General features: G+C 38.1%; 1 protein-coding gene across 3 annotated transcripts in view; it reads left to right on the top strand.

Annotated features, from left to right (window-relative positions):
* ROCK1 (Rho associated coiled-coil containing protein kinase 1) overlaps positions 1 to 26,245 on the top strand; it is a 183,651-nt gene that overhangs the window by 54,855 nt on the left and 102,551 nt on the right. For all 3 annotated transcript variants that reach the window (XM_049901935.1, XM_049901933.1, XM_049901934.1), the window contains exons 3-4: positions 24,507 to 24,607; positions 25,159 to 25,296. In XM_049901935.1, coding sequence (XP_049757892.1) covers positions 24,507 to 24,607; positions 25,159 to 25,296 — 239 coding nt within the window. The remainder of the gene's footprint in view (positions 1 to 24,506; positions 24,608 to 25,158; positions 25,297 to 26,245) is intronic.

Genomic DNA, 26,245 nt, shown 5'->3' with positions numbered 1-26,245 from the left:
CCTTTGCAAGATTGTCGCCTAACATATCTCTGCAGAATTACAAACCTAGGACCAGAAAGGCCATATATGAGAAACCTATTGCACTGCATCTTTTATCACCACTGCTGTCCAACATCATTGGAAGTTCTAGCCAGAGCAATTCAGCAAGATAAAGAAATAAAATGTTTATGAATTGGGAAGAAGTAAAACCATCCCTATTCACTAGTGGCGTAATTCTTTGTGTGGAAAATCCCAAAGAATCCACAAGAAAGCTAATAAATGAATTCAACAGTGTTGGCAGGTACAAGTTCAACAGACAAAAATCAGTTGGGTTTCTATACACAAGCAGTGAGCAATCTGAAAAGAAAATTAAGTAAACAGTTCCATTTACAATAGTATCTGAAAGAATAAAACACCTAGGGAAAATTTAACCACGGAGGCAAAATACTTGTACACTGAAAAACTATAAAACATTTTTGAAAGAAATTTAAAAAGACCTATTTAAATGGAAAGGCATTCCGTGTTCTGTATTGGAGTACTTACATTGTTAAGATGTCTGTAGTACCCAAAACAATCTGTAGAGCCAACCTATCAAAATTCCAGTAGCCTTTGTAGAAATGGAAAAGCCAGTCTTTAAATTTATATGGAATTACAAGGGGCTCCTAATAGCAAAGCAATCTTGAAAAAGAAAAACAAAATAGAAGGACTCACACTTCATGATTTTAAAATGTACTATTGAGCTACAATAATCAAAACAGCCTTGGCTTGTATAATGATAGGCATATAGACCAATGGACTAGGATTGAGAATCTATTAATAAACCCATACTAATTTTCTATGAGGGTCAATTAATTTTTTTTTTTTTTTTACTGTGCTTTAAGTGACAGTTTACAGTTCAAATTAGTTTCTTATACAAAAATTTATACACACATTGTTACGTGACCCTAATTGCTGTCCCTATAATTTGTTTTTTATAATGTGACAACACACTCCTCCTTTCCACCCTGGATTTACCATGTCCATTCAACCAGCTCCTGTCCCTTTTTGCCTTCTCATCTTGCCTCTGGACAGGAGCTGCCCGTTCAGTCTCATGTATCTACTTGAGCTAAGAAGCATACTCCTCACGACTATCATTTTATGTCTTATAGTCCAGCCTTTGGCTAAAGAGTTGGCTTCGGGAATGGCTTTAGTTTTGGGCTAATGGAGAGTCTGAGGGCTATGTCTTCCAGGGTCCCTCCAGTCTTGGTCAGACCATTAAGTCTGGTCTTTTCACGAGAGTTTGAGTTCTGCACCCCATTTTTCTCCTGCTCTGTCAGGGACTCTCTGTTGTGTTCCCTGTCAGGGTGGTCATTGGTGGTAGCCGGGCACCATCTAGTTCTGGTCTTGGGCTGATGAAGTCTCTGGTTTATGTGGCCCTTTCTGTCTCTTGGACTAGTATTTTTCTTGTATGTTTGGTGTTCTTCTTCATTCTCTTTTGGTCCAGTTGGGTTGGGACCAATTGATATATCTTAGAGGGCTGCTCACTAGCTTTTGAGACCCCAGACACCACTCACCAAAATGGGACACAGAACATTTTCTTAATAAACTTTCTTATGCCAGTTGACCTAGATGTCCCCTGAAACTGTGGTTTTCAGATCCCTGCCCTGCTACTCTGTTCCTTGAAGTGTTTGATTGTATTCAGGAAACTTCTTAGCTTTTGGTTTAGTCCAGTTGTGCTGACTTCCCTTGTATTATCCTTCCCTTCTCCTAAGATAATTCTTATCTGCTACCTAGTTAGTGAATACCCTAGTTAGTGCCTCCCTCTCCACCCTTGTAACCATCAAAGAATGTTTTCTTCTGTGTTTAAGCCTTTTCTGGAGTTCTTATAATAGTGGTCTCATACAGTATTTGTCCTTCTGCAACTGACTGATTTCACTCAGCATAATGCCTTATAGATTTCTCCGTGTTATGAGATGTTTCACATATTTGTCATTGTTCTTTATCATTGCATAGTATTCTATTGTGTGAATGTGCCATAATTTGTTATGCATTTGTCTTTTGATGGGCACCTAGGTTGTTTCCCTCTTTTTGCTATTGTGAACAGTGCTGTGGTGAACACGGATGTGCATATATCTATTCGTGTGAGGGCTCTTTTTTCTCTAGGATATATTCCAAGGAGTGGGGTTGCTGGATCGTATGATAGTTCTATTTCTAGCTTTTAAAGGAAGCGCCAAATCGATTTCCAAAGTGGTTGTACCATTTTATATTCTGACCAGCAGTGTATAAGTGTTCCAGTCTCTCCACAACCTCTCCAACATTTATTATCTTGTTTTTTGGATAAATGCTAGCCTTGTTACAGTGAGATTTCTCTCTTGTTTTTCTTTTGTCAGTTTGGCCAGTGGTTTATCGATCTTGTTGATCTTTTCAAAGACCCAGCTCTTGGTCTTGTTAACTCTTTCAGTTATTTTTCTGTTCTCTATTTCATTTAATTCTGCTCTAATTTTTATTGTTTGCTTTCTTCTGGGGCCCAACGGCTTCTTTTGCTGCTATTTTTTCAAGTCATAAGGTTGATGTTTTGATTTGGGCCATTTCTTCTTTTTGGATATGTGCAGTTATTGCTGTAAATTGACCCCTCAACACTGCTTTTGCTATGTCCCAAAGGTTCTGGTAGAATGTGTCTTCATTCTCATTTGATTCTGTGAATCTCTTTATTCCATCCTTAATTTCTTCTATAAACCAGTAGTTTTTGAGCAATGTGTTGTTCAGTTTCCATGTGTTTGATTTTTTTTTTCTTTTTCTTTTTCTCTTACTGATTTCTACTTTTATGACTTTATGGTCAGAAAAGATGCTTTGTAATATTTTGATGTTTTGGATTCTGTTAAGGCTTGGTTTATGGCCTAATATGTGGTCTATTCTGGAGAATGTTCCATGTGGGTTAGAAAAGAAAGTATACTTGGCTGCTGTTGAATGGAGTGTTCTGTATGTGTCTGTGAGGTCAAGTTGGTTAATTGTGGCATTTAGATCTTCCACGTCTTTATTGAGCTCCTTTCTGAATGTTTTCTCCTTCATCGAAAGTGGTGGTGTGTTGATGTCTTCTACTTTTTGTGGACTGTTTCTCTTTTCAGTGCTGTTAGAGTTGTTTTATGTATTTGGGAGCCCTGTCACTGAGTGCATAAATATTTATGATTATGTCCTCCTGGTGTATTGACTCTTTTAATCAGTATGTAGTGTCCTTCCTTATCCTCTGTGGTAGATTTTACTTTAAAGTCTATTTTTTCAGAGACTAATATTGCCACTCCTGCTCTTTTTTGATTGTTGTTTGCTTAATATATTTTTTTCTATCCTTTGAGTTTTAGTTTGTTTGTATCTTTAAGTCTAAGGTGTGTCTCTTGTAGACAGCATATAGAGGGATCTTGTTTTTTATCCATTCTGCCACTCTGTGTCTCTTTATTGGTGCATTTAGTCCATTTACATTCAGCGTAATTATCGATAGGTATGAGTTTATTTTTTATGAGTTTAGTGCCATCATTTTGATGTGTGTGTGTGTGTGTGTATATGTTGACAGTTTCCTTGTTCCACTTAGTTTTCTGTGCTGTTATTTTTCTTTATGTATTTTCTTTTCATCTTTTTCATTGTTGTTTTTTTATTTGCTGAGTCTTTATGTTTCTCTTGTTTATTTTGATGCATAGGATTGTTAGTTTCTTTTGTGTTTACCTTAATATTTACCCCGTTTTTCTAAGTTTAGACCAATCTTTTATTTCTTTATATTGCCTTGATGTCCTCTCTGTATGAAAAATCTATGACTACATTTTTTAGTCCCTCTTTTTCGTTTTAATGTTGTCATATTTTACATATTGACGTCTCTGTTTCCCTATTTTCACCAGCTTATGTTTGTTTTTTTGTGTGTGTGTGACTTCCCTATCTGGGGTGATATCCTGTTGCTCTGTCCTATGTTCTAGTCTTGGGTTGTTATCTGATGTTATTGATTTTCTAACCAGATGACCTCCTTTATTATTTCTTGTAATTTTGTTTTGGTTTTTGCAAATTCCCTAAACTTCTGTTTATCTGGAAATGCCCTAATTTCACCATCATATTAGAGAGACAGTTTTGCTGTGTATATAATTTTTGGCTGGCAATTTTTTTTCTTCAAGGCTTTATATATGTCATTCAGTTGTCTTCTTGCCTACATGATTTCTGCTGAGTAGTCTGAGTTTAGTCTTATTGACTGCTTTGTAGGTGACTTTTCATTTATCCCTAGCTGCTCTGAAATTTCTCACTTTATCTTTGGTTTTGGCAGGTTTGATTATAATATGTCTTGGTGACTTCCTTTTGGGATCTGCCTTGCGTGGAGTTCAATGAGCATCTTGGATAGATATCTTCTCATCTTTCCTGATATGAGGGAAGTTTTCTGCCAACAAATTTTCAACAATTCTGTCTGTATTTTCTGCTACTCTCCCCTATTCTGGTACTCCAATCAGTTGTAGGCTATTCCTCTTGATAGAGTCCCACATAATTCTTAGAGTTTCTTCATGTTTTAAAATTCTTTCATCTGATTTTTCCTCAAATACGTTGATGTCAAGTGCTTTATCTTCAATTTCACAAATTCTGACTTCCGTTGCCTCAGTTCTGCTCCTATGACTTTCTATGGAGATGTCTAATTCTTAAATTTTATTGTTAATCTCCTGGATTTCTGTTTGCTATCCCTCTGTGGATTCTTGCAGCCTGTTAAATTTGTCATTGTGCTCTTCTGTAATCTTCTTAAGTTCCTCTCTTGCTTTGTCTGTGTGTTCCCTAGCTTGTTCAGTGTTTTACCTGATCTCTTGAAGAGTTCTGTATATTAATCTTTTGTATGTTACCTCTGGTAATTCCAAGAAGTTCTGTTCCTCTGGAAGATTTCTCGATTCTTTGTTTTGGGAGCTTGCTGTGGTCCTCATGGTCTGCCTCTTCATGTGATTTGATATTGAGTGTTGTCTCCGAGCCATCAATAAGTTATTATATTTATTTATGTTCGCTTACTGTGTCCTAGCTTCTTGTTTTGTTATGTCAAATAGGCTAGTCATGTGAGCTAGTTTGATTATTGGTGCCTTTGAAGCTCTGATGTCCTGTCAACAGGTGGTTAGATTTTTTACTATGTGAGCCCAGGCGTCTGTTTACTTTTTTTGTATGGATTCAACTCAGGGATCCAGCTAGTTGGCCACCGAGTGTGTGGTTTAGGCTCTCACCTACAGTCCTAGAAGGGCAGGGTGATTGGAGCAGGCACAGATATCCAGCTGCACTAGGGGGTCGTGTCCTGAGCAAGGCAGGGGGCTGACGGCTGCTTCTGAGTGTCCAGGAGGAAAGTGTGTACCTGTTCTCTAGAGCGTGTAGGTGGGTGGGTTTTGAAGCAGGACCACAAGCACCGAATGCTGTTGGCTATGAGGACTGGTAGGCACCATTTATTCTTGGGCCCGTCACAGGTGACTGGATGGCATGGGTGGAGCCACCAGTCCTCAGGCCCCTGATGTGGGTAGGTGAGGACCCTGCTTAATGGGCAGAGCGGTGTCAGATGTCTTGAACCTGCCACTCCACCATATAGCTGAAGTTAGGCTTCAGGTATATACCCTGTTGTACTGGGCTAATGTGGGCCTATGCTGTTGAAATGGGCCCACACAGGTCTATGCAGTGGTGAAAGGTGTTCAGAGTCTGTGGACCCCTTATGCCTGTGCCTAGGCAAAGGAGTTGTTCCTGCTCTGAGTTCCCAGCTTAGGGGAGCTGGCAGATCATTTTTTCCTGTTTGTTAATTTGTTCCATTTCCAAGGCTCAGAAAATGGTTCAGGATGTATGAAGAGCCCTACTTCCGGCCCAGGGGAAGCGGCAGTCAGCAATCGCTGAAGCCAGCCTGTGACCTGTTGCAGAGCAGGGAGGGAGCAGGTGAACGAGAGAGAGGTTCTTCCCAAACCAGGTGTTTTTTGATCCGAGTGTTAGGTTAGACCCATGTACTTATCTTTTGCCGATTGAGCTCCACATTTCACTGGTTCTGGAGGCTTGAGTAGAATCTCTGATGCTCGGTCTCTTCCTGTGTGGAAAACGCATCCCAAATGTCACTGTTTGCCTCACCATGCACGCCGGCAGATTTGGCCTGCAGGGTTCCGGGTCCCGCCGGCTCAGATCTGGCAACTCCTTGCTCCTTCTGAACTGTCTCTTCCTCCCATTGCCACTCAGTCCGATTTCTCAACTTTGCCTTTGATGTTCAGGGCTCCTAGATTTTCATATATAATCGATTCATTTGTTTTTTTGGGGTCTTTGTTGTAAGAGGGACCATGGGAAGCATCTGACTACTCCATCTTGGCCCCGCCTTCCTGGCCAGTTAATTTTTGACAAGAGAGTAAATTTCATTCAGTGGAGAAAGAATAGTTTTTCAATAAATTATGCTGGGATAACTTGAGCTCCACATGCAAAAGAATGAAACTGGACTCGTACTTCATACCATATATGAAAATTAACTCACAATGGGTCAATGACCTAAATGTAAGAACTAAAACTTAGAATAAAACGTGGGGGAATGCTTTTAGGCTTAGTTTTTGGCAGTAGATTCTTAGATATGATACACAGGCACAAGCAACAAGAGACAAAATAGATAAATTGTACTTCATCAAAATTAAAAGCTTTTGTGCATCACACAGAAATTTATCAACAAAGTCAAAGGACAATCTACAAAATGGGGCAAAATATTTGGGAGCCATATATCTCATAAGGGTTTAATATTCAGAATATATGAAGAACTCGTATAAGTCAACAACAAAGTCACAAATAACCCAATCAAAAAAATGAACAAAGAACTTGGATAGACATCTCACCATAGGATATACAAATGGCCATAAGCATATAAAGAGATGTTCAACATCATTAGTCATTCAGAAAACCACCCACATTAGGGACATGCAAATCAGAACACAATGAGATACGACTTCATCCCCACTAGAATGACTGGTAGGAGAAAAAATGGAAAGCAACACGTGTTGGCAAGGATATGGAGAAATTGGAACTCTCATCCACTGCTAGTGGGAATATAAAATGGCGTAACCACTTTGGAGAACAGTTTGGCAGTGCCTCACAAAATTAAACATAGAATTAACCATATTATCTAGCAATTCTCTTCCTAGGTATATACCCAGAAGACTTGAAAACAGGTACTCAGATACTTGTACACCAGTTTTCATTGCAGCATTATTTAAAATAGCTAAAAGTTGGAGCCAACCCAAAGTATCCAGCAAAGATGAATGGATAAACAAAATGTGGTATATACATACAGTAGAGTATTTTCTAGCCATAAAGAGAAATGAACTCCTGGTACATGGTACAACATGAATGAACCTTAAAAACATGTTGAATGAAATCAGTCAGGCACAAAAGGACAAATACTGTATAACTCCACTTCTATGAAAGATCTATAATAGGCAAATGCATAGAGACTGAAGTTTATTACTAGTTACTACGGACATGTTGGAAGAGGAAATGGGGAGTTGTTGCTTAAGGGGCATTGAGTTTCTGTTAAGGGTGTCGAAAAAAGTTGGAAACAGATTGTGGTAGGTGGTTGCGTAATATTCATGGTGAACAATGTCACTGAATTGTATGCATAAAAATGATTGAAATAGAAATACTTTGTTATATTTAAAGTGACATTCGAGAAAAGAGTTGAGGCAGTTGAGGGGTTTTAACCATGCAGATGGCAGGCAGAAAAATGGCCAGTGCAAAGGCCCTAAGCTAGGATTGCACCTGGCCTGTTTGAGGAGCTGCACAGAAGCCAGTATGGCTGGACAGGATTAAGTAAAGGAGAGAATAGTAGGATGAAGTCAGAGTGTTAAGGGAATGGGGAGGCTATTTCATGTAGAGTCTTGTAGGCCATTGTAAGTACTGTGGCTTTTGCTCTGGATAAGATGGCAAGACATTAGAGGGTTTGGAGTGACATGATCTGGCTTGTGGTTTAAGATTGTTACCCTGCGTTGGGAAGTGAGGAGTCAAGATAAACACAGGGAACCGAGAGGATATTGTGGTGATCCAGGTAAGAGATGATGATGATGATGACTTGGTCCAGCATGGTAGCAATGTACAGGGTGAGAAGTTAATCACATTCCAGAAGTATTTCAAAAATAGAGAGAACACGTTTTCCTAAAAGATTGGCTATAGAGTGTAAGAAAAAGAGGAATCAAGAATGACTCCTGGGTTTTTGCCCAGATCAAAACTGGCCCATCAAGTGAAATGTGAAGGTCTTAGGTGAAGGTTTGGGGTAAGAACTAGAAAAAGAAAAAAACCAAATCTGTTGACATCAAGTCAGTCCGACCCATGTTGACCGCTTGTATTACCAAGTAGAACTGCTCCATAGGGTTTTCTTAGCTGTAATCTTTATAGAAGCAGTTTTCTAGGCCTTTCTGCCACAGCACCACTGAGTGAGTTCAAACCACCAACCATTAGGTTAGTAGTTGAGTGTAAACCATTTGTACCATCTAGGGACCTGGAGTGAGAACATCAGTTCATGTTAAATTTGAAATGCCTGTTACACATACAAGTAGACATACTGTGTAGGCAATTGAATATACAAGTCTGAAGTTTCAGAGAGACGTCTGGACCAGAGGTAAAAATTTAGGAGTTGGCATGTAGACAGTTTTTAAAGCTTACCAGAGAAGTGAATGTGGATAGAAAAAATAACAAAGGACTGAGCCTTTGGTTGCTTTAACTTTAAGAATCCTGGGATATGAGGAGGAACCAGGAAAAGCAACTGAGAAGTAACCGTGAAGGTGGAAAAATAACTCTCAGTATAGTTGGAAGAGTGGTGTTTCTAATGTCAAGTAAAGGCAAAATCCACCTAGAATAAGTTTAAGAGCAAATGGAGGGAAAAAGAAGGAAAGAAAACAGAGTATAGTCAACTTTTCAGGAATTTTGCCACAGCAAGGAGTGTAGAAATAGAACAGTAGTTGGTGAGAGAAATGGGATCAGGAGACTTTATTGGAGAGAAAAGAACATGATGAGACCCAGTTAGGGGGTAGAAAACTTTGATACAGGAGGAAGAGGGGAGACTTGCTGGAACAGTGTCCTTGAACTAGTGAAAAGGAATGGCAGATTCTGCACCAGTGGAGGTATTGACTTAAAAATAGAGTATTTTCATGTAGTAAAATGTGAGAAGACCATATACGTGAGAGGTGAGTACATGTATAGTGGTGGTAACTGTGGTGGGTTTTTTCCTGGTTGCATCATTTGTTTTAGTGTAGTAGGCACAGGATCATTAGTAGGGAATGAGGATCGGTGGGAAAGCTGTGGGAGGATTGAGAAGAGAGAAGAAAATGTAAAATATGGTCTCTAGGAGAACAGGAGAATGAATGTTATTGTTGTTAGATGCTGTCGAGTCGGTTCCGACTCATAGCAACCCTGAACACAACAAAACGAAACACCGTCCCATCCTGCGCCATCCTCACAATCCTTGCTGTGTTTGAGCCCATTGTTGCATCCCCTGTGTCAGTCCATCTCATTGAAGGTCTTCCTCTTTTTCACTGACCCTCTGCTTTACCAAGCATGATGCCCTTCTCCAGGGACTGGTCCTTCCTGTGATAACATGTCCAAAGTATGTGAGACAAAGTCTTGCCATCCTCACTTCACAGAAGTATTCTGGCTGTACTTCTTCCAAGACAGACTTGTTTGTTCTTTTGGCATCCCATGGAATTTTCAGTATTCTTCACCAAAGGTATCAGTTCTGCGTCGGTCTTCCTTACGCATGACCATGGCTTGGGTCAGACACACCTTAGTCCTTAAAGTGACATCTTTGCTTTTTTAACACATTAAAGAGGTCTTTTGCAGCAGATTTGCCCAATGCTATATGTCATTTGATTTCTTCACTGTTGCTGCTATGGGCGTTGATTGTGGATCCAAGTAAGATGAAATCCTTGACAACCTGAGCATTTTTTCTGTTTATCATGATGCTGTGAGGATTTTTGTTTCCTTTGTGTTGAGCTGTAATCCATACTTGAAGGCTGTAGTCTTTGATTTTCATCAGTAAGTGCTTCAAGTCCTCTTCACTTTCAGCAAACAAGGTTATTTCATTTGTATATCGCAGGTTGTTAACTAATCTTCCTCTAATCCTGATGCCATGTTTTTCCTCATATAGTCTAGCTTCTCGGATTATTTGCTCAGCATACAGAGTGAATAAGTATGGTGAAAGGATAGAATCCTGCTGTACACCTTTCCTGATTTTAAACCACGCAGAATCTCTTTTCGTTCTGTTCAAATGACTGCCTCTTGGTCTATGTACAGGTTCCTCATGAGCCTAATTAAGTGTTCTGGAATTCTCATCCTTCACAAAGCTATCCATAATTTGTTATGATCTACACAGTCAAATGCCTTTACATAGTCAATAAAACACAGGAAAACATCTTCCTGGTATTCTCTGCTTTCAGCCAAGACACATCTGAGAACAAATAGACTAGGGAAATACAGGATTGGGCAGAATTAAGAGCCAGCTTGACATTTGTGGTTATGAATTTAAAATTGGACCAGTCAATATAATTTTATGGGTTTTTTTTTAAGCCATATTCTGCTGCATGGGTGTGGACATAGAATAGTTGGAGAGTTGATTTAACTAGGATTGTGGTTTTGCCAAACTAATTATAGTAAAGCAAAATAGAGCCAAGGCATTGTGGGTGTATGAAATTCAAATTCAGTGTCCATATATAATTGTACTGGGACACAGCCATGCTCACTCTTTTCTGTATTGTCTATGATTGCGTTTGTGCTACAGTGACAGAGTTGAGTAGTTGCAACAGAGATGGTCTATGACCCTCTCATTGCTTCTCACTGCTGCTCAGCTCTCTAAATCATAATGATGCAGTTGAGTGCCATATGTATCATTGTATCACAACATTTTATTTATTTTTTATTACCAGTGCATACCTATCATGTCAAAACAAAATTGTACTTCAGTGTTATCCTTTTGAGGCACAGTGGAGTGTAGGTTATATTGTTATCAAGTTAGTTGGCAAAGCATTATGTTTATTATGCAGTGACGATCCATATACCAGTACTAAGAGAATATACTGCCCGGTCCTGCATCATCCTTACAGTCCTTTTTATGCTTGAGCCCGTTTTTGCAGCCACTGTGTCAGTCCATCTCGTTGAGGGTCTTCCTCTTTTTCGCTGACCATCTACTTTACCAAGCATGATGTCCTCCTCCAGGGACTGATCCTTCCTGACAACATGTCCAAAGTATGTAAGATGCAGTCTCGCCATCCTTGCTTCTAAGGAGTATTCTGGTTGTACTTTTTCCAAGACAGATTTGTTTGCAGGACCAGGCAGTGTTTTGTTCTGTGTTACATAGGGTTGCTATGAGTCAGAACCGACTCGATGGCACGTAACACCAGAAGAATACAATATACATCGACGTTGCCAGACTAAACACTCATCATAATTTTCTCAACTCACAAGAAAGTAACAGGCATTTTAAATTAGAAAATTTTAAATGGAGTATCTTATCACAGCAGTATTTTTTTCACAAAAATAAAAATGACAAACGAAGCTGCAACCTTAAATAAGTTATGAGTGGTTAATTTGTTAGCCAAGCTGAGAAAGCTGTTCACTGAGGGTGAGTTAATTAAGTTGTAGCAGCTGAAGAAATGTTATCCATAGAGAGAAATTTGTTTAAGACTGTTAGCCTTTTGGTGAGAACAGTTGCTCAAAGAATTGAGGACACTGGCAGCAACATCAATAGTAAAGGAAAAAAAAGGGGGGCAAATGATTCTGAGTCGTTTTCTTTGAGTCTTCATGAGTTGACGATATTAATGATACTGTTCAGTTGTTTATTTGAGGTGTTAATGCCAAGTTTGAAGTAACTGAGGAATTAGCTTTTAAGAATAGCCTGCATGGAACAACTAACTATAGGCGAAAATTTTTAAAGAAGTTGAGAAAATGCTAATTAAGTACAACCTGAAGTGGAATCTGCTAAGATATATTACAACAGATAGTGGTTAAAAATATGTATGGTGCAGAAAAATGCTTCGTTGGACAAATTTACAGAGCTTGTGAAAATATAAGGTGTTTGAAGCCTATAGTTATTCATTGTTTTATTCATCAGCAGGTACTTTGTGGAAAATATTTGAGTCTATCATGTATTATTGAACCATTAGTGTCAGTGGTAAACTTCATTTGCTTTCATGGACCTAACCATCATTAATTTGAAATTTTGTTGGAAATAGAAGCTGAATATCGTACTTCACTACACAGCAGTTTGATGGCTTAGCAGTGGCAATGTTTTATTGTCATTTTTTGAGTTCAGGACCAAACTGAACATATTTCTAAGTGAGAAGAATCACCTTCAACCACTCTTATTGAAGACTGACTTTGGAAAAAAGTTTTTACTCTAGACTTGATAATGTTTCCTAATGAATTCAGCATAAAATTACAAGGCAAAATGGCATATACATGAAAAACTTAAACTGTGGTAAAATCGTTTTGATGACACAAGGAGGCCCGTTGGCACAATAGTGAAGTGCTCAGCTACTAACCAAAAGGTTGGTGGTTTGAATTCACCAGCCGCTCCATGGCAGAAAGATGTGGCAGTCTGCTTCTGTGAAGATTTTAGCCTTGGAAACCATCTGGGGCAGTTATGCTCTCACCTGTTGGATAGCTATGACTTGGCATCGACTTGACAGCAAATGGGTTTGGGTTTTTTTTTTTTTTTTTTTGGAATGTTGTTTAAATCTTTATATACTTCCTGTGCTGTCAAAATCTAAAACAAGATCTCCATTTCCATACAAATTTGCAGCAAATAGATTTTTCAAGGTCAAATTACAGTTCGTGCAGTGGTTTTTTTTTTTAGGCCTCGATACAGGTACAAAGAAAAATTTCATATTTCAAAGTAATTTAACTGTGCAGTTAATAACATTCTTCTCTCTAAACCAAAAAAAAAAAAAATGCTGTTGAGTTGATTCTGACTCATAGTGACCTTATATGTCAGAGTAGAACTGCCAGGTAGGGTTTCCAAGGCTGTATCCTTCTCTCTAGTAGGCCTGTATTAATAAAGATTGTACTCAGTTATCGTTACTATATTTTGGATTTCATCAGTAAAAATTTTTTGGCATTTGTTTTTTCCCTTGTTATATATGTACTTGCGTGATATCCTTGATTTTGCCTTCTAATCCATAAAGCCTAAAATGCTTTACTGACCTATTACACACAAAAATTGCCAACCCCTGCATTAGAGCAAGAGAAGCGTTTCAGATTATATAGCATTTGCTGATAATGGAACATGAGTTCTAAAGGACACAGTAGAATTTCTGGAGTTGAGCATATTTATTCAGGTAGCGTTACCTTCTATAATAAATATATCCAAAAATCACAGTGGCTTATCTGTAAGGGAGGTTAGCCTAGGATCCAGGCATTTTCTATCCCAGGGTGACAAGGGAGATAAGGAAAGAAAAGGGATGTGTAGAGCTTATGGGGACTAAAAACAAACAGAAAACCTGTTGCCCTCGATTGACTTAAGGCAACTTCATGTGTTACAGAGTAGAACTATTCCATAGAGTTTTCTTGCCTATAACCTTTACAGAAGCAGATTGCCAGGTCTTTTCTTCCTTGGAGCCACTGGGTGGATTCAAACCACCAACCTGTAAGTTAGTTGTTGTGTGCCGTCAAGTTAATTTCGACTCATAGTAACCCTGTATGACAGTGTAGAACTGCCCTTTAAACCGCTGATTTTTCAGTTAGCGGCCCATCGCTTAACCGTTGTACCACCAGCACTCTAGAGTGCCAAAAATGAAAGATTATCTGGTACTTCAGTTCTGCTTTTGTTTTGTTTTTTAAAAGAAGGTTAAAGGGTATGATGAGATTAGTTCTGTTGAACTGAAGACAGTAGCTTCAAGGTTGTGAAGTTGAGGGTAGGGAGGAGTAGATATTTGGGGCTTCCTCTTGACCACTGACAATAGAAGTGATGAATGTTGAGAAAGTGTGGACTGAGTTCCATTTCGTGTTCTTACAACATGTACAGGCCTGCTCTTGACCCCAGTCAATAGAGAGTAGAAGGCCTAGGGGAGCTGCAATCTCAGTTCTATCGCAGGCAGTCTACTTTTGGAGGAGGTGTGGCCTTATTCCAAGTGGTCAATTTCCCCTTTACCCATGTTGATGCAATCAGGGATACCTGGGGAAGCTGGGTATTACTTCAAGTGCATGGGCCTCCTTTTTACCCTTCTTCACCTGAACCTGGGAAAGCATGGTCTTATTTTAGTTATATGTATCACAGTTTGAAATTAAATTAACATATTAATTTATTTACTTGTTTATTATTCTTCCCTCTATAGTATGACCTCCATGAGATTAGGTATCTTGTCTGTTCCTAATGTTTAGAACAGTTCCTACCACATGGTGGGTGTTGGCATAATACTTGTGTATATCATCCTTGATTCTTATCTCTTTATCACCTATGGTCTCAACAAATTTGTCTATTTTCTAATTGATTTTTTCAGATAGATCCTCTTCTTTCCATTTTTCTTACTGCTGCTATGAAACGCTCTTGGGAAAACTCCTTTACCTATCTTCTTATTCCTAATGTGCATCCTTGGTTGTATTTGTATTTTATCTTGGTACTTTGATATTAATTGCAATTGTAAGGTGTTTATATTTACATTAATTGTAATTGTAGATCTGAGCGTATGTTGGTTACAGAGAGAAGACTGAGCATCTATTGTATAATCATATTTCAGAATGCCCTATTCTGGCTAAATGTGTATAGAGAGATCCCAAAGATTGTTCACATGTGAAGGAGGGGTGGGAGTTACTGATGAGGAGGGATTGTCTGATCTGGAATTGTCACCAATTGATTACATCATGAAACACAGAATTGATGGTGTGAAGCCCATATGCCAAATAAAGTAGTTGAAATTTTTATTAAGGATATTTCTTAACTGTTCCAGAGACACCAACTATGACCCAGTTCAACTCTTACATTAGTTTGCTACGTAAGCAAGTATGAAGACCCAGTAACATCCAGTCATCTAAGACAGATTTGGAAAACATCTATTGTGTGCACTGTTTTCTACCTCAAAGAAGCCTTAAGCCTATGAAGACGAGGCTATAAATAGTATCCCTAGGTACTGTTGGTAAGAGAAGAGGAAGACCATGTTACTGCATTTCAATAAATAGGTTTCAATTTTAAGATCCTGGGATTACGGAGGTTGAGACAAAATTGTAGTTGGGCCTGTTGGTTAGACTTTACCATTAAGTCCTTCATTAGTTCTAGATTGGACCCTTGGGAAGATGTCCTAGGAAAACTAGAGCCATAGAAAATCAGAGACTGACTGACAAAGAATGAAACTGAGCATCTATTGTATAATCATGCAGTACATCTACCAAGAGGCACTTACAGTGTTAACATGTAAGTCTGTATTAGGACGAGATAGTCCAAGGCAGCAAGAATGTAGAAATATCTTTTGGATTTCAAACGACTTGTCTTCAGCCTTCCTCAAGACTTTACAACCTATTTATGGCTTAAACCCCATATAACTAGAGCCAGTGACCCTTTCTCAATGCTACAGACTGTTACATAACACACTTTGGGGGTTCAAGATTTTCTTATCTCTTATCTGGAGTATTGTAGTAATCTTAAAATTCTTCCCACCTCTAGTCTTGCCCATGTGGAATTCATCTTTTACATATTCCCCAGAGAGTTTAGCTGAAATGTAAATTTGACTGTGCTGTTTATCTGTCTTATTTATTTTTGTGATTTCCTCAAACCCATAATAAAAAACCAGTTGTGACCCCATGTCATGGTTTTCAAATTGCTCTTCTCAGTTCCCAACCCGTTCCATAAGACTCCTCAGGGACTGCATTATGGTACTGCATAAGTAGGTAAGGCTCCAGACGCCCATTCCCTTCCCCTGCCTACTCTTGAAGCAGAGCAGTTTATCTATTTTACATATTGAGCTGCTTTAAAATTAAATGTGAAAAAAGATTTCAATGATTACGACTACTGGCCTACCCGTATCGGGGCTTTCCAGTCTCCTCTACTGCCAGTCCTTAAAACAAACTTGATATTCCAGCAACACGTGACTGCTTGTGTATAGTTCCATGATGCCTTTGCTTATATGGCCCATCTGCCTGTGATGTTCTACCTTATTTTCTGTGTCATCTAGCTAACTGCTACTCTTTATTTTAGACTCATTTCAGGTGTCATTATTTCCAGAGAACCTTTTCTGATCACTACCTCAGGCAGACTTAGCTAGGTGGCCTCCTTAGTACTCCACCAACTCTGTGCCCATCTCCCTCATTGCATTTTTTTGTATTATTTTTTCACTGTTTCTATTTTGTGTGTTACAGTTGAGCTCCTTGAAAACAGGATCTTTATTTTAAAGTTATCTTTACATATGTCCAGTGATATTATAGAACCTGGCATGTGGTAAATACTCATATTTGCTGCAATTGTTGTTAGGTGCCGTCAAGTTGGTTCCAACTCAGAGCAACCCTGTATACAACAGAACGAAACATTGTCCTGTCCTGTACCATCCTTACAATTGTTTTTATGATTGAGCCCATTGTTGCACTGCTGTGTCAGTCCATCTCATTGAAGGTCTTCCTGTTTTTCACTATCTGCTTTACCAAGCATGATGTCCTTCTCTAGGGACTGGTCCCTCCTGATAACCTGTGGAAAGTGCGTAAGACGAGATCTCATCATCCTCATTTCCAAGGAGCCCTCTGGCTATACTTCTTCCAAGACAGTTTGTTCTTCTGGCATTCCTTGATATATTCAGTGTTCTTTGCCACAACCATAATTCAAAGGTATCAGTCCTTCAGCCTTCCTTATTCACTGTCCAGCTTTTGCATGCATTTATGAGGCGATTGAAAAATATCCTGGCTTGGGTCAGGCACACCTTACCCTTCAAAGTGTCGTCTTTGCTTTTTTACACTTTAAAGAGGTCTTTTGCAGCAGATTTGCGCAGTGCAGTGCGTCATGTGATTTCTTGACTGCCGTTGCCACTGGTGTTGATTGTGGATCCAAGTAAAATGAAATCCTTGACAACTTCAATCTTTTCTCCATTTATCATGATGTAGTTTACTGATCCAATTTTGAGGATTTCTGTTTTCTTTACCTTGAGGTGTAATCCATACCGAAGGCTGTAGTCTTTGATCTTCATCAGTTAGTGCTTCAAGTCCTCTTCACTTTCAGCAAGGGAGGTTGTATCATCTGCATATCACAGGTTGTTAACTAGTCTTCTTCCAATCCTGATGCCATGTTCTTCTTCATATAGTCCAGCTTCTTGGATTATTTGCTCAGCATACAGATTCAATAAGTATAGTGAAAGGATACAACTCTGACACACACTGTTCCTGACTTTAAACCATGCGGTATCCACTTCTTCTGTTCAAATGACTGCCTCTTGGTCTGTGTTCCACATGAGTATAAATAAGTGTTCTGGAATTCCCATTCTTTGTATTGTTATCCATAATTTGTTATGATCCACACAGTCACATGCGTTTGCATAGTGAATAAAACACAAGTAAACATCTTTCTGGTATTCTCTGCTTTCAGCCAGGATCCGTCTGAAATCAGCAATGATATCCCTTGTTCCCACGTGCTCTTCTGAATCCATCTTGAATTTCTGGCAGTTCCCTATCCATGTCCTCCTGCAACCGTTTTTGAATTACCTTCAGCAGAGTTTTACTTATGTATCATGATATTGTTTGATAATTTCTGCATTCTATTGGGTTATCTTTGTTTGGAATGGGCACAAATATGGATCTCTGCCAGTCAGTTGGCCAGGTAGTTGTCTTCCGAATTTCTTGGCATAGGCAAGTGAGCACCTCCAGCTCTACATCTTTTTGTTAAAACATCTCAGTTGGTAGTCCGTCAATTCCTTGAGCCTTGTTTTTTACCAGTGCCTTTATTGCAGCTTGGACTTCTTTCTTCAGTACCATTGGTTTTTGATCATAATCTCCCTCCTGAAATGGTTGAACATCGACCAGTTCTTTTTGGTACAGTGACTTCGTGTATTCCTTCCATCATCTTTTATGCTTCCTATGTTGTCCAATATTTTGCCCATAGACTACTTCAATATTGCCACTTGAGCATTGTAGTTTACAGTTCTTTCAGCTGAAGAAATACTGAACATGTTCTTCCCTGTTGATTTTCTAACTCCAGATCTTTGCACATTTCATTATAGTACCTCAAGCCAACCTTTGAAATCTTTTGTTCATCTCTTTTACTTCATCATTTCTCCTCTTTGCTTTAGCTACTCAACATTCAAGAGCAAGTTTCAGAGTCTCTTCTGACATCCATTTTGGTCTTTCCTGTCTTTTTAATGACCTGTTGGAAATAGAGATACTTTCACTTCTTCCTTTCCAATCTGGATGCCCCTTATTTATTTAGCCTAATTGCTCTGACTAGGACCTCCAGTACAGTGTTGAATAAGAGTGTTGATTAAGGACATCCTTGTGTGGTTCCCTGTCTCAAGGGAAATGCTTTCAGACCCTCTCCATTTAGGATGATGTTGGCTGTTCGCTTTGTATAAATGCCCTTTATTATGTTGAGGAATTTTCCTTCTGTTTCCATTTTGCTGACATTTTTTTCATGAATGGGTGTTGAACTTTGTCAGATGCCTTTTCTGCATCAATTGATAAAATCATGTGGTTCTTGTCTTTTGTTTTATTTATATGATGGATTACGTTAATTGTTTTTCTAATGTTGAACCATCCCTGCACATGTGGTATGAATCCCACTTGGTCATGGTAATAAGTTATTTTTTTGATATGTTGGTGAATTCTATTGGTTAGAATATTGTTGAGGATTTTTGAATCTATGTTCATGAGGGATATAGGTCTGTAGTTTTCTTTTTTTGTGGAGTCTTTCCCTGGCTTTGGTATCAGGGATATGGTGGCTTCATAGAATGAGTTTGGGAGTATTCTGTCCTTTTCTATGCTCTGAAATACCTTTAGTAGTAGTGGTGTTAACTCCTCTCTGAAAGTTTGGTAGAACTCTACAGTGAAGCAGTCCGGGCCAGGGTTCTTTTTTGTTGGGAGTTTTTTGATTACCTTTTCAATCTTTTCTTTTGTTATGGGTCTATTTAGTTGTTCTACCTCTGTTTGTGTTAGTTTAGGTAGGTAGTGTGTTTCTAGGAATTCATCCATTTCTGCTAGGTTTTCACATTTGTTAGAGTACAACTTTTCATAGTAATCTGATATAATTCTTTTAATTTCAGTTGGGTCTGTTGTAATATTGCCCATCTCATTTCTTATTCAGGTTATTTCCTTTCTCTCCTGTTTTTCTTTTGTTAGTCTGGCCAGTGGTTTATCAATTTTGTTAATTTTTTCAAAGAACCAGCTTTTGATCTTGTTAATCCTTTCAATTGTTTTTCTGTTTTCTATTTCATTTAATCTGCTCTAATTTTTATTGTTTTCTTCTGGTGCCTGAGGGTTTCTTTTGTTACTCTCTTTGTATTTGTTCAAGTTGCAGGGTTAAGTCTTTGATTTTGGTCCTTTCTTCTTTTTGTATGTGTGCATTTATGGTATAAATTGACCTCTGAGCACTGCTTTCACCGTGTCCCAAAGGTTCTGATAGGAAGTGTTTTCATTCCCATTGGATTCTGTGAATTTCTTTATTCCATCCTTATTGTCTTCTGTAACCTGTCTTTTTTGAGCAGGGTATTGTTCAGTTTCCATTTGTTTGATTTCTTTCCCCTGCTTTTTCTGTTATTGATTTCTTCTTTTATGGGCTTATGGTCAGAGAAGATGCTTTGTAATATTTCAGCGTTTTGGATTCTGCTAAGGCTTGCTTTATGACTTAATATGTGGTCATTCTAGAGAATGTTCCATGTGCACTGTTGGGTGTAGTGTTCTGTATATGTCTATGAGGTCAAGTTGGTTGATTGTGACATTGAGATCTTCCGGTCTTTATTGAGCTTCTTTCTGGATGTCCCGTCCTTCACCAAAGATGGTGTGTTGAAGTCTTCTACTATTATTGTGCAGCTCTGTATCTCTTTTCAATGCTGATAGAGTTTGTTTTATGTATCCTGCAGCCCTGTAAATATAACCAAATATTTAATAGGTCTTATCCTCCTTGTTCATTGTCCTTTTAATCATTATATAGTGTCCTTCATTATCCTTTGTGGTGGATTTAACTTTAAAGTCTATTTTGTCAGAAATTAATATTGCCACTCCTGCTCTTTTTTGATTTTTGTTTCCTTGATATGTTTTTTCCAGCTTTGAGTATTTGTTTGTGTCTCTAAGTCTAAGGTGTGTCTCTTGTAGACAGCATATAGACGGATCATGTTTTTTTATCCATTCTGCCACTGTCTGTCTCTTTATTGGTGCATTTAGTCCATTTACATTCAGTGTAATTAAGGATAGGCATGAATTTAATGCTACCATTTTGATGTCTTTTTTTGTATGTTGTTGACAGTATCTTTTTCCCACTTAATTTTTTATGCTCAGTAGTTTATCCTTATATATTGTCTTTTCCTCATATTTGTTGTTGATTTTGTTGCTGCTGATTCTCTATTTTTTTCTTGCATTTTATTTTGATGTGTAGGATAGTTTGTTTCCTTTACGGTTATGTTAATATTTACCCCTATTTTTCTAAATTTAAACCTAACTTTTATTTCTTTGTATCACCTTGACTTCCTCTCCATATGAAAGATATATGAGTACATTTCTTAGTCCCTCTTTATTGCTTTAGTGTCGTCCTCTCTTACATAATAACATCTCTGTTTCCCTGTTGTGTTTTTTTAATCTTGATTTATTTTTGTGATTTCCCTGTCTGAGTTGACATCTCATTGCTCTGCCCAGTGTTCTAGTCTTGGGTTGATACCTGATATTATTGATTTTCTAACCAAAGAACTCTGTCTAGTAATTCTTGTAGTTTTGGTTTGGTTTTTACAAATTCCCTAAACTTCTGTTTATCTGGAAATGTCTGAATTTCACCTTCATATTTGAGAGACCGTTTTACTGGATATATGATTCTTGGCTGGCAGGTTTTTTTCCTTCAGTACTTTATATAAGTCATCTCATTGCCTTCTTGCCTGCATGATTTCTGCTGAGTAGCCCGAGCTTGTTCTTATTGACCCTCCTTTGTAGGTGACTTTTCGTTTATCCCTAGCTGCTCTTAAAATTCTCTCTTTATCTTTGGTTTTAGCAAGTTTGATTATAACATATCTTGGTGACTTTCTTTTAAAATATACCTTATGTGGAGTTCAGAGCATGGGGTAGATATCTTCTCATCTTTCATGATATCAGGGAAGTTTTCTGCCAACAAATCTTCAATAATTCTCTCTGTATTTTCTGTTATCCATCCCTGTTCTGGTATTCTAATCACTCGTAGGTTATTTCTCTTGATAGAGTCTCACATGATTCTTAAGGTTTCTTCATTGTTTAAATTCTTTTTTCTGATTTTTCTTCAAATATATTGTTGCCAAGTGCTTTATCTTCAAGTTCACCTATTCTGCCTTCCACTTGCTCAGTTCTACTCCTCTGACTTTCTACTGAGTTGTCTACTTCTGTAATTTTATTGTTAATCTTCTGAATTTCTGATTGCTATCTGTCTATGGATTTTTTCCAGCTTATTAAATTTTTCTTTATGTTCTTTAATAACCTTTTTAAATTCTTCATCCACTTTATCTGTGTGTTCTTTCGCTTCTTGTGTGTATTGCCTGATCTTCCTAATTTTGTTTCTGATGTGTTGAAGAGTTCTGTACATAAATCTTTTGAATTCTGCATCCGGTAATTCCAGGCATGCACCTTCATCCAGAAAATCCATTGATTCTTTGGTTTGAGAGCTTGTTGAGGCGATCACAGTCTGTTTCTTTATGTAACATGATATTGACTGTTGTCTCTGAGCCATCTATAAGTTATTGTACTAGTTTATTTTTATTTTTGCTTACTGTGTCCTGGCTTCTTGCTTTGTTTTGTTTTGATATGCCCAGATGGGTTTCTTGAGTGAGCTAGCCTGATTATTTTTGCCTTTGGCACTCTGACTTCCTGTTCCTAGAGGGCTAGAGCTGTTATCAGGTATATCAGTCTAGGAGTCCATTCACTTTTCTTGTATGAATTCAGCTCAGGTGTTCAGGAAGCTGATCATCAAATGTATGGTACAGGCTCTGTCCTACAGTCTTAGAGGGTCGGGGTGATTGGTTTAGGTACCAGTATCTGGTTCCAGTAGGGGGTCATGCTCTGAACGAGACAGAGTCCTGAGAATCACCCTCCAAGTATCTCTGAGGAAAGTGTGTCCCTGTTCCCTAGAGCGTACAGGTGGGTGGGTTCTGCAGATGGACCATGGGCACCAGTGTTTTTGGTTGGAAGGACTGGGAGGTACCAGTTATCTTTGGACCCCTGTTGCACGTAGCAGGGTTACCTGAGTGGAGCCACCGGTCCGTAGGTCCTGATGTAGGTAGGTGAGGACCCCGTTTAATAGGCAAAGTAATGTCAAACATCAAACACCCACCTCTCCACTGCACAGCTGAAACAGTTGTAGTCTGCCAAAGGGGGCCTATTCTCCTGAAATAGGCCCACATAGGCCCATGCAGGGGGAAATGTATTCAAAGTCCACAGACTGTTTATGCCGGGAAGGGAGCTGCTTCTGTCCTGAGCTCCCCAGGTTAGTGGAGCTGGCAAATTATCTTTTCCCCCAGTTGTGAATTTATTCCTTTTCCAAGGCTGGGAGGATAGCTCCAGGCGCTCAACAGGGCCTATCTCAGGCCAGGGAAATCAACAGCCACTGAAGCCTGGCTGAGGGCAGGGGGCATGGTAAAATGTACTCAAGTACTTATTTTTTTGCTGAGAGCGCCGTTCTTCTCTGGCTCCAGAGGTGTGAGTAGGCTGTGCAGCGGGCTGCTTCTGCCTGAGGAAACTGTGGCTGAACGCTACTACCAGCCCACCACAGGCAGTTATTTTTTGCCCCGGAATGGTGCCTGAGGGATCCCGGCAATTCACATCCGGCAACTCCTCTCTGTTTCCGATCTGTCTCTCTCTCCCACTGCCGTTCAGTCTGTTTTCTAACTTTGCATTTGATGTTCAGGGCTCCTAAATTGTCATAAATATAATCTTTTCACTTGTTTTTTTTGGGTCTTTGTTGTAAGAGGGTTCGCAGGAAGTGTCTGGCTATTTATTCCACCATCTTGGCTCTGCCTCCTACCAATGCATCTTGATTGCTTGTTTGAACAATTTCAGACTGTAGAAGTTGATAAATATCTTCAATATTCTCATCCGGTGCGTCTGTCAATTTGTCATACTGTGGTGGCTTGCTTGTTGCTGTGATACTAGAAGCTATGTCACTAGCATTTCAAATACCAGCACGGTCACCCATGGTGCACAGGTTTCAGCAGAGCTTCTAGTCTAAAACTGGGAAGAAGGATCTGGCAGTTGCTTCAGAAAAAATTAACCAGTGAAAAACAAAACAAATATTTTTATAGTGAATTAATTGATTATTGTCTCTATCTTTCTGGTGCATCTTGCAGTGGATATGAACCTAAAATGAAATATACTAATGTTATTCCTGTGTGGAAATTTGTTCTCTGTTGCACGTGTTTATTGCTCATAAACATTGGTCTGCTAACCGAAAGGTTGGGGGTTTGAACCCACCAGCGGCTCCGCGAGAATAAAGACCTGACAATCTGTTCCTGTAAAGATTGCAGCCTAGGAAACCATGTGGAGCAGTTCTAGTCTGTTCTGTAGGGTGACTTTGAGTTGGAATTGAGTTGATGGCAACAGTGTCCATAAATATTTGAGATGAAATGTGCGTTTAAAGAGAAGGATAAGAATATTACATGCAGCTTTTATTAGGAACTAGAACGTAAGTTTAATAGCTGTTCTGTATTTTGTACAACTCTGAAATGTGAAGCTTTTCCATGTAATCTCATGCCAGTGTTGACCCATGTGGATTAAAATAGCCCTATTTTAATCTATGACCAAATTAGGAATTAGAATATCTACCCAGTGGGGATTTGTAAATTATTGTAGTTTGTAGCATGACAGGTTTATATAAATAATTGCAGTGATTCCCACTGCTTGTTTTAATTTAAAATCTAGGTTCAGATAGAGAAATGTAATGTTGTAAGTACTAAAGAGTGTTTGTTGGAAAATTTATTGTGATCTCTAGCATTTTATGTTTGCCTGTGATTTCTTAAATTATTTTTATCTTTTATAGAGTCTCATCAAAGCTAACTTGATAAGAAGAAAATTCTATTCCATTAATCTAAAACATCTACCCGTCTTCCCTCAATTCAAATTTGATGTATAGTTAAAGTACCTGGAAGTAATTATCCTCAGTTTTTGTTTGTAGTATATTTGTTTTTAAAGCACCTGTTAAATCAGACTTTGTTAAAAACTTATAACTAAAGTGAAATTGTTCCAGAATGTATTTAAAAAAAAAAAATCTTAGCACATAGTTTCAGCACTTCTCTATTTTATAACTTTGGGTTTTACTGAATATCAAACTAATTCTTAATGAAGTTTTTGTTTTCATTGTGTTTCTCAAGAAGTTGGATGTAAAACAGCAGTGTTTGTTATGATGCTTTAGTGATTTAAAAGTGTAAACTTTTCTTTCCCTGCAGATAAAGACACAATAAATAAAATTAGAGATTTACGCATGAAAGCTGAAGACTATGAAGTAGTGAAGGTGATTGGTAGAGGTGCATTTGGAGAAGTTCAATTGGTAGGTTATTTTAACGAGATTAAAAAGCAATAACCTTATAAAATTGAAAAATTTCACTCGTGTGTTTAGCATATGCTATTGAAGAAAGTATTGTTGTTAGAAAATATTTACTTTAAGTTGTCCTAGACATCCTTGCTTAAGGTTGTGAAAGTCTAGTGTGAAGTGCTTTTCCCTAAGCCTTCATGGGTAGAGATGAAGTCTCAAGAAGCATCAGAAGAGAAATCTTGAATCGTAATGTATCAGACTGTCTAGTATGCTATGGATAGGTAAGTTTTTTAAACAGAGAGCAGCATACATAGCAGGGTGGAGGGGGACTGTGGTATTGTATAGAGAATAAAGATTTTTTTCTAACATTATTTCTGGTAAATAATGCACTCACATTATTTAATTAGGATAATTCAGCAGAAGATTAAAAATAAAAGTAAAAATAGTTCAAATAATGATGTGAAATTATTTAATGAGGTGTTAAAATAATTTAGTAAATTGTTCTGTGAAACATTGCATTTTAAATGTTAACAAAAACCCATTATTTTTTATTTTCAATTTTAAAGGTAAGACATAAATCCAGCAGGAAGGTATATGCTATGAAGCTTCTTAGCAAATTTGAGATGATCAAGAGATCTGATTCAGCTTTTTTCTGGGAAGAAAGAGACATCATGGCTTTTGCTAACAGCCCTTGGGTTGTTCAGGTATAATTTTGCTAGTATTTCATTATTGCTGTACTGGTTTGTAACTAAACATGTCTGTGAGAAGCTTTGCTTTTTATAACAGTATTAGAGAATTTATTGGCAAGTATAAAATTATTTACTATACCATTATTTTCAAAATCCTAAAATTTAATTTTACCCAATTGCCACTAGGAATGAAGTAAGGCCAAAGTAAAATAATTACATTTTTGTAGAATTTAACTATAGAAAATTTAAACAGTCTGCTTTGACTTGGGGGAAATCATATATACCTAACTTTTAATAGCTGCTTTTATTTCACTTTGAATTTTAACTTTACATTTTTTTCCAAAACATGTGATCTTTTATTTGTTTTTCTATTCATTGATTTGTGCCTCATTTTGTGTAATGGGGGGAAATGAAGGGAGAGTAAAAGGGTGCTAAGTTAAACTAGGCCTCCAAATACTGGTTTTAGATTTTTTAGTGAAAAGGACGGTAGACCAAAAGTCAAGTAGTTGTAGGTTCTGGTCTTGGCTGCCACAGGCCTGTGTGTGGCCAATTTATTTAATATCTCTTGGCCATAGTTCCCTTGCTCATGATGTGACAGTTGGCTTAGATTGGTTATTTTTACTGAGGTACCACAAGTAAAGTCATGAGGGTACAGAGGAATTTGGGTGGCTTATAATTCTGGGCTTTCTACCTCTGTTTCAATGGGAGCATCTCCCATGTTTTATCTGTCTTGTATTTTGGGACTCTTACGTAAGATTTCATATGAGGGAAGTAAAGTCTTCTGGTTAAAAAAAAGAAAAAAACACATAAAACAAACCACTGGGCTACATTTCTAAGTTTCTAATACATATTTTGTGATTATTTGTTTACAATGTATAATGAAGAGTATCCTAAATTAAAAGGAGCCCTGGTGACACAGTGGTTAAAGTGCTCGGCTGCTAACTAACCAAAAAGTCGGCCGCTC

The sequence above is a fragment of the Elephas maximus genome, chromosome 11, assembly GCF_024166365.1.
Source record: "Elephas maximus indicus isolate mEleMax1 chromosome 11, mEleMax1 primary haplotype, whole genome shotgun sequence".
NCBI classification, from domain to species: Eukaryota; Metazoa; Chordata; class Mammalia; order Proboscidea; family Elephantidae; genus Elephas; species Elephas maximus.
Note: the sequence above shows the minus strand (reverse complement) of the source record. Positions and strands in the feature narration are given on the sequence as shown.